This window comes from Columba livia, chromosome 27, assembly GCF_036013475.1.
Source record: "Columba livia isolate bColLiv1 breed racing homer chromosome 27, bColLiv1.pat.W.v2, whole genome shotgun sequence".
Taxonomy (NCBI): domain Eukaryota; kingdom Metazoa; phylum Chordata; class Aves; order Columbiformes; family Columbidae; genus Columba; species Columba livia.
Window position 1 is genome coordinate 3,627,520 of NC_088628.1, and position 8,718 is coordinate 3,636,237.

Below are 8,718 nucleotides of genomic sequence, written 5' to 3' on the forward strand. Positions count from 1 at the left end.
ATCAAACAACACCAAAGATTTTTGTTTTGCTTGAATGTTTGCTTTTTTTTACGTACTTTTTTCCTTCAGTGAGATTTTCTTTTTATAAGGTTTATGGCCACTTAAACTGGCTGTTGAAAAGTAAAGTAGACTTTGCCTATCCTGCTTGATTCTGCCATAGTTTTCCTGGTTTGAGCTTTGTTGAAACTCATGGTGGTGGTGTTATTAATATAATGTTTTATAATATTATATGAAATATATCATTAAAATATTGTTCTTCGTATTTTTGCATAGCCTACTGCTTATGAAGGTAGAAATCAAGTTCAATATGCTAAGTTATCACTTTGTTTTACTGTGATACAAGTGAAACTGATTTTATTCCCAAAGGAATAATTTCTATCATGATATATTATTATAGATTTTGAATAATTACTTCAAGGGTGAATCTGTCAAGCTACGGGTTCCCCCCAGTGAGTTTTATTGTTATTCAACTACTTGTGATAACCTTCACAACTTTCCCCTGGAGAACAGAATTTAACTGTTGGAAAAGTATTTGAGATCATCTGAACTGTGATGTTGCCAGTTGTGCATTGACAGCAGAGGTGGGCGAACCCGGGGAATGACAACGGCCAAAGGCTGTTTGCTCCTGCGCAAAGAGCAGGAACAAAGACAGGATCATTGTCTGCGTGTGTGCGTACTGGAGAATGATAACGGAGATGATGGACCTTCAGTGACCATCACTCCTGATAACAATACGGCAATTCTTGCTTTCCGTCACTGACTGTGGTTTTCCCTTTGCAGAAGGACCTACCTCAGCCTCCCCTGGTGATCGCGCCCGTCAGCTGCCCCGAGCTCCCCAAAGACAGCGGCAGCGTCCCGGATCCCCCGCCAGACACCGAGCAGGTCACCAACCCCACCCTGCACGTGGAGGAGCCGCACGGCCGCACCACGGCTACGGAGGAACCAACCGATACCAACGCAAACACGGACCAGTCCGAAATTCCTATCGCACCGAGCGAGGAGCCAGCTGGGCAGGATAAGGACGACGCTGAAAACAAATGCCTAAACGCAGAGCAAAACCAGCCGGAATAAACGATGCGATAAGAACTCCTTCTTTCCCCTCACAAACATATCCATGTAAAACCAGTATGTATTTAGGACTGGTTTAGTAGTGTTTGCGTTCGGTGAGGAACCTCACGGGGAGTCTGATCATCAAATCCAACAACGAATGTGCTGCCTCCAGCTTCGGTACAGCTACACCCTTCAAACATCCTTCTGAAATATGGTGCTCTACGAGGGTTCTGATGTACGGATTTCAGTGATCATTTTATTAGTGAATGCCTTTGACCGTTCCATTTTCATTAGACCGGGGTAGTATTAAGAGTCTTTATTTACACAGTACTCTGTGCTCGTGTGGGTATTGCTGCTTTAGCATAGCGTAGGTTAACGTGGAGGAAAAGCATTGAACTCTTGCTACAATGCTTCGCTGAGAGAAACACGATAGGTTTGGTTTTCTTTTAGCACTTTCCCTATTGTCTCTTTTTATTATATTTTACTTTTCCCTACTTGTCAAAGCCATTGATACAAGGGAATGCTTTAGTACAAACTGACATTCAGGAAATGCAGAGGGTGGTTCAATTACCAACCTCTGAAAGGATTTACACCACCGTGGTGCATTAAATGCATCTCTTTAACCTTTTTGTCTTTGCTTTTACTTCCAGGTCCCTGGGTTGGCTACTAGTCTAGTTTAAAACATGGAGCTACAGGAAACTTTCTAAGCACTCGTATGAACTCTAGGGGCTGTTTGAAAATAACCAGTGTTGGTCACAGGACACTGTCTGGAAGCAAAAGCATATTAAGAATGTTAAATGTTTTAGAAGTAAAATACAAGCCAAATAGGTAGTAGCACTATACTAAGCTTAATAGGCAATATTTTTCTGGGGACAATTTTAAAGTAAAGCAGTAAAAGATCATGTTTGGGGGTTTGAGTTTCTGCTTGTTATTCGTTTCAGGAATATAATTGCGGTTCCTAATTCTGAAGGAAACAATCTGGTGTCGTCTTGCCCAAGGGAGCGCATTCAGTGCTGTAGTCAGTTGGGATTTGAAGCCACTTGCTGCTCAGTAGCTCATCAGCTGCCTCAGTCGTGGTGCGTCCGTGTCCCAGAGCAGCCAGAGCTTGGCCTGGCGGGGTCTGGATCAGGCTCTCATCTACCTGATTATTGCACCTCTTGCTCTATGACAGTGTGAAGGACTAAATTGGTGAATTTCAAACTCTTTAGGGTGCAGCTGGTCTTTATATTCCTGAAATTGTGTGTTTTCCTGTATAACATGATTGAGTCTTTTGTGCGTCAGCTTTAGTACACAGACGGATGGTGTGATTTGCATCTTATTTATTGATTCCATCTAAGAACATTTGGCTTTATAACGGGATCTCTTCTTCACTTGAATTGCAATCCCAGAAAGTCTCAAACACTTCACGTTCAAACTGAAAGAGAAAATGGAAGTATTCTAGGATCCTAGAATATGATTCAAAATACTCCTCGGAGTATCTGAGAGCCCAAAACATCATTTACAAAACTCTCATCGCAGCGTACGCGATCAGAGGCAAAATGCTTTTAAACCAAGAGTTTCCAGTTGGCACGTTGAGTTGCGTCATTTTCATGTCTGTGTGTTCACTGTCGGCCGTTGTCCTTTTGTCTGGGTCTTTCCAAAGTTTGCCCTGTGCTTTTGGGGTGCTAACTCATGTTCTTTTCTGTTTCACGTGCAATGGATCGGGTTTTTTCTCCAGAACCTGAAAGCTTTTCTGTAAAACCACCCTGTGGCTTCACAGTTTCAGCAGCTCCTGCTTGAAGCCTCCAGCCCTGTCCGACCAATTGATTTAATGGTGAGTTTCTTGCAAGGCTTCTTGAGTCCAAAGGCCTGCGCTACATTTAATTTACAGATCACCCCAAGGGAAGACGGTAGTGCTAAAGAGATCTGGGTTTAAACCTCTCTTTAATGGACTTTTTCCAGCAGCAATCTGAACCAATTATTACAAAGAAAAAGCAACAGAGACATTTTACTGCAAACTTCAGCCAGCTGGATTATGCCTTAATTTAAGCCGTTGTATAAGTATGTATATTAAATTAAGAAAACAATCTTGTGTTTAAATAATGAACTTGACAAACAGCAAGAAAACCAGTTTGGAGACTAACTCGAAGCTTTTCTGCCTTGATTATCTTTCAGTTGTGTTCTTTGGAATAGTTTTTTGTATAATCAAAGCCAGTGGCTTTCTGGTGATGAAGCGTTAGGTTTTATCTACTCGAAAGTGTATTTTAACATTTCTTCTCATATCTCATGGGTTAGGAAACAGTTTCTTTCTCAAATTGTTTATAACTCAATTAAAATAGAAGAATTCCTACCACTCGTAGGCATTTAACAGTCGATTTGTTCCTGTTACGTCCTAGATGAGTCTGATCGGAGCGTGTGCTTCACCTCACGTTCCTGGAGCTTTTCCATCTATTTTTAAGTGAATTTCTAATTTTAAACTACAAAGATCAATGCAGGAAAAACAAACCCAGTAGCTTCTCAGTGCAATATCTCCAGGTGAAGTGTGTGAACCTCCACGCATTTCACCCTCTAGCTCTTCCAGCACTGTACAAACGGGCTGACCCTGGTGCACCAGTTTGGCTGCGACTGTTCGGACCCTGATCCTGGGCAGTTCAATCCCTTCCAGCAAAAAACCACCCAGGTCTGTGCTGGTTTCTTGCACTACACTGGCTGTTTAGCCCCGTCATATTTCTTTTTAATGGCAGCTTTAATTATACAAAATATTGGTTTGTTCATTGATAAGCTTTCATCGTTTGGCTTGTTATTTATAGTCCGTTCATGGGTGAATAACTGGCCGAGCAGGAACGTGCGACGAGTGCATTTTGACACAAGTAAGTGTTTAAATTATAGATATACCAGCAGACCCGAATATTTCTCCAAAGCCTGTAGAAATGGTGCCTTTTTCCATGACGAATATAATCTCTGACGTTTTAAAATAAAATCTGTATAAGGGCTGCGTCTTCAGGAAAATGAGTATATTATTATTATTATTATTATTATTGAGTCCAGAGAACAGGAGCTGTGATTAGAGGTCTGGAAAACATCAGTAACAAGGGGAGTCGGATCTCGGGGTGTTTTATCCAGACCGGTTTCCCAGCTGGCTGGTCGGACATGATGATAATTTGCACTAACGAGCTCTTTGGCTTTTCAGTTTAAGCTCTGTGCCAATGGTGAAGTAATAACAGAAGGGCAGTGGAAGCATTTCCTCCAGAGAGGTGAAAACTGCTCCTGCAAAGAGAAAACCTAAAGGCGTGTATGATAACCAGCCAAAAATCTGAAATGCTGAAATTCTGCCCGGGTTCCACCGTTGCCTTCGGTTTGGCAGGTAAATATTCCCATTATGTGGAGTAACGATGAGGTTTTGCCACCTGCAGATTAGCGATAGATGATGAATCATGTGCTTAAATTGTTTTTTCTTGAATTGGCAACTAGTATATTTGCAGAATCATCTATAATTTCAGAAACTAGTAGACTCGGCTTGACTTTTTGCTTCAGTGTGGGTTCTATTTTCCCAGCAGCTGTTGGTAATATTGCAGTTGTGGTCCTGTTGATGGTGGCTGAGTGTGGATGCTCCTGGGGTGGTAATTTGGAACCACCTTCTTCAGCTGAAGGTGGCATCAAGTCTAGCAAGTTTCTCACAACATCTTTGTGCAAGTTGAGCTCCAGGTGGGAAACTTCACCCAGGTCTTTATCTCGGAAATCTTTGAGGTGGTTTGTAGGGTTGAGAATTGCTGACACACGCCCTGTGTGTTGTGAACTTTCTTTGGGTGTTTATACGAAACATTGATTAGCTGAAAATAGGCAGAGAGGAGGTCTCAAAATAAATAAGTGTGTTGTAGCTCCTAAAAGCAATCAGTGGCTGAGCTGGTAGGACGCCCTGCAGTGGCAGATACCCAACACTGAATGGAATCGTAGGATGGTTTGGGTTGAAAGGACCTTACAGCTCATCTAGTTCTACCTGCCATGAGCAGGGACATCTTCACCAGCTCAGGTTGCTCAGAGCCCCGTCCAGCCTGGCCTGGGATGTCTCCAGGGATGGTTCATCCACCACCTCTCTGGCCAACATGGGCCAGGCTCTCACCACCCTCAGGGCCAACAATTCCTTCCTCATGTCCAGCCTGAATCTCCCTTCTTTAGCTTAAAACCATCACCCCTTGTCCTGTCACAACAGGCCCTGCTCGAAAGTCTGTCCCCATCTTTCTTATGGGCCCCTTTTAAGCACTGAAATGCCACACTAAGGTCTCCCCAATGCTTCTCTTCTCCAGCTGAACACCCCAGCTCTCTCACCTGTCCCCCAGCAGAGCTGTTCCAGCCTCGGGTCATGTCTGTGTCTCCTCTGGCCCCTCTCCAGCAGGTCCATGTGTGTCCTGAGGACCCAGAGCTGGACCAGCAGGGGCAGCTGTGCCAGGAGTTTGTAAAGGATAGAAATGGCTGTTTTAATCTTAAAAGTGTAGCTCTATTCAGGAAAACGCTGTCAACCTGCTCCTCTGCTGCGCATCCAAGCATGGATGGGGAAGCTGGTGACATCTGGGGAGAGCAGAGTTATTCAAACACTTTTTCCAATTAGGAGTTAATGGCAATGGGACTGCTGTGCTGGTGGCCATGGCCTGTTTGTCTCCGGCTCCCTCCTTGTCACTTGTTCCCTCCAACAACCTTTTGATTCTTAATCTTTCCCAGAGCCAGTGCAGCTTGGGGACAGCAAAGAGAAATCTCTGTTTCATTGTCCTCTCCCGGTGCTGCCTGAAAAACAACCGGGAATCACACAGAATCCCAGAATCAGCTGGGTTGGAAAAGCCCTCAGGGATCATCCAGTCCAAGCCTTGGTCCAACTCCAGTCCATTGACTAGATCATGGCACTAAGTGCCATGGCCAATCTCAGTTTCAAAACCTCCAGGGCCGGTGAGTCCAGCACCTCCCTGGGCAGCCATTCCAATCCTGACCACTCTCTCTGCAAAGAATTGCTTTCTCATCTCCAGCCTCAATTTCCCCTGGCAGAGTTGAAGCCCATGGCCCCTTGTCCTATTGCTGATGCCTGGGAGAAGAGCCCAATCCCCACCTGGCTAGAACTGCCCTTCAGGTAGTTCTGGAGAGTGCTGAGCTCAGCTCTAAGCCTCCTCTTCTCCAGACTAAACAAGCCCAGCTCCCTCAGCCTCTCCCCATGGGTCTTGTGTTCAAGTCCCTTCCCCAGTCTTGTTGCTCTTCTCTGGACCCGCTCCAGCACTTCAATCTCTTTCCTGAGCTGAGGGGCCCAGAACTGAACACAACACTCCAGGTGTGGCCTCCCCAATGCAGAGCACAGGGGAAGGATCACTGCCCTTGTCCTGCTGACCACGCTCTTTTGGATACAGGACAGGACACCATTGGCCTTCTTGGCCACCTGGGCACACTGGTGGCTCATGTTGAGCTTCCTGTCCATTAGTCCCCCAGGTCCCTTTCTGCCCGACTGCTCTCCAGCCACTCTGTGCCCAGCACGGTGAGCACAGCCCGGCCTGCTGCCCAGATCGCGTGTTCCCTCCATCATGGGTCACGTTTTAACACTAAAATGTAGCCTTTTTGATCCTAGAAGTCACTGACAATATGTATGAGCTCCAGTATTTTCAGTCTGGTAACATATGAAAGCAAAACCAATTGTTTAATGGAAAATAGGGATTTGCAGCCCCTACCGTAGATGGGCCGCTCGTTATTTTTAAGTGTTTTCCTTGGTTTTCTTCATCCGTCCGGTGTTGGGGCAACTGGGAACACCCAGCGATGCCGAGTCCTGTTGGAAATGTGTTGGTGTTAGTTTGCTAAACGGAATTATCGGTGCTTATCGGACGGGACGCTGGAGCTGAGAATGCAGAGCAGTGTAAAGAGGATTTATGCAACGACACCTATTTGCTTGACGCTTGTTTCTCAGGTGCTCAACAGCAGCTGCTTTTAGCGAGGAAGTTTGTTCTTGGGAGGTCACATCCGAACAATTGTAAATGTCTCACGTCTTTGTGGAAGGACTTTGTAATATTGGAATAATAGTTCGTAGGCTGGTGTTGCCAACAACTCTACAGGTTATTTTAGCGCTCGCGACGTTCAACTCCACATGGTTACGCATGAGGAATAAGCTCTTTAAGCTCATTTCACACGATGCTGAAGGACGGATTTTCTTGTGCTCCAAAACCTAAGGTTTATTTTTGCTGGTTTAAGATCTTCTATGCACTTGGCCCCTTCATTAAATAGACCCAAAAGCTAAATGTGTTGGCCAGTTTATGGTGTGAAAATGCTGATAAATCAACATCCTCTTCCGATTCCCTGATTTCTATCTTGTGTCTATTTACATTGTCAATTAACTAATCCCAGGCACTAATTTCATAGTTTTAGTTCGCTGGGTTGCTGAATTTGGACCCAATTTTGCGCAATTTCTCCCTTCACACCCACTGTTCAAGGTTTAGTATTTGCCAGGTGATAACTTGCAAAATGGATAGAAAAATCCTAATGTTGTGACTTCTACCTATGAGATCAGCATCATATCTATGGTACAAGTACCATTTTGTTGTTGCTATTGTTTGCAAGTAATAGCGAAGAACTGAATGTCACCTCACTGATACCTTCCAGCGCTGACAATAGGACAGAGCCATGGCAAAGACCGGGAGGAAAAGCAACGTCGTTTCCATGTAGAAAAAGGCATTTTTGGTAAACACTTCTGGTTTTCCAAACCCGTAAGTCTTACTGCAATACCTGTGTTCTCAGTTCAGGTGGGTTCTTTCCACCTTGTGTCTATAAAGCTCTTTGTGGTTTTGATATCAGCCTTGGACCCAACCGCACAGCTTATAGTGATATCTCTATTTTTCTAGATGTAAATACGTGTAATAGGGAGCGTTTCCAGTGACCAAATGCCCGTTTGCGTCTTCCTGCCAGAAAAATGTGGGAAAAATCCTATTTCAAAATGAATGGGGGGGAGGGAACAGAATCTTGAATTTTCCATGGAGTAACCAAACCGATTTCAGGTGCAAGAGAACAGAATGGAAAACGACCGCTCAACTCAAATTGCAGTGTTTCTCTTTCCTTTTTCTTCTGTTTTGCTTTTAAAACCCACAGGAATTGACTTTCCTTCCGCCCATTTTAGCTTAAAACTGTACCAATTTTCTAAAACTGTAAAATAAAGATACTTAATTTTTGAACTGAATTTTGGTGGTTTGACGTTGAAATCCCATTGTTCGCTCTTCTCATTATGCCAGGTGCGATAAAACGTCTCATGTGCTATGAAGGACCTCGGAGCAGATTCCCCCTGCATTCCATGCAAAACTCTTACGATTTGCTGGTGGCTTTTGCCAGTTTTCTATTAACATGCAAAACTCAGTACCAGAAACGGGGTTTGTGTCCCCACGTTGTCTCTTTTTCCTCCTTCCATAACCCTGATGCGATGGTTGTATCGGTACAATGAGTTCTGACTGATCTGGTGATGAAGGTGCTTACTGATGCTCCCTCACCGGTTAATTAATGTTTAATTCCTAGGGAATCACAGGGATGTGCCCACGGGTGGTGCGAACTGCAGACAGGAAGGTTTCCACCCTGTGCTTTGTTCCCATGGTTTGCAGTGTGCTCTGCATTTCATTTGTAGATGCTCAATGCAGCCAGGGAGACAAAAACTGAGCCGTTCCTTGTGTTACCTGGCTTAAT

The 8,718-nt window shown here is 44.5% G+C and overlaps 1 protein-coding gene across 2 annotated transcripts in view; it reads left to right on the forward strand.

Moving 5' to 3' along the window:
• Positions 1 to 8,224, forward strand: part of SPPL2B (signal peptide peptidase like 2B) — a 31,411-nt gene extending 23,187 nt beyond the window's left edge. The window contains exon 15 of one of the 2 annotated variants that reach the window (XM_065042324.1): positions 781 to 8,224. In XM_065042324.1, coding sequence (XP_064898396.1) covers positions 781 to 1,071 — 291 coding nt within the window. In that variant the 3' untranslated portion in view covers positions 1,072 to 8,224. The remainder of the gene's footprint in view (positions 1 to 780) is intronic. The other variant, XM_065042326.1, reaches the window with a different exon arrangement.
• Positions 8,225 to 8,718: the final 494 nt, after the last annotated feature.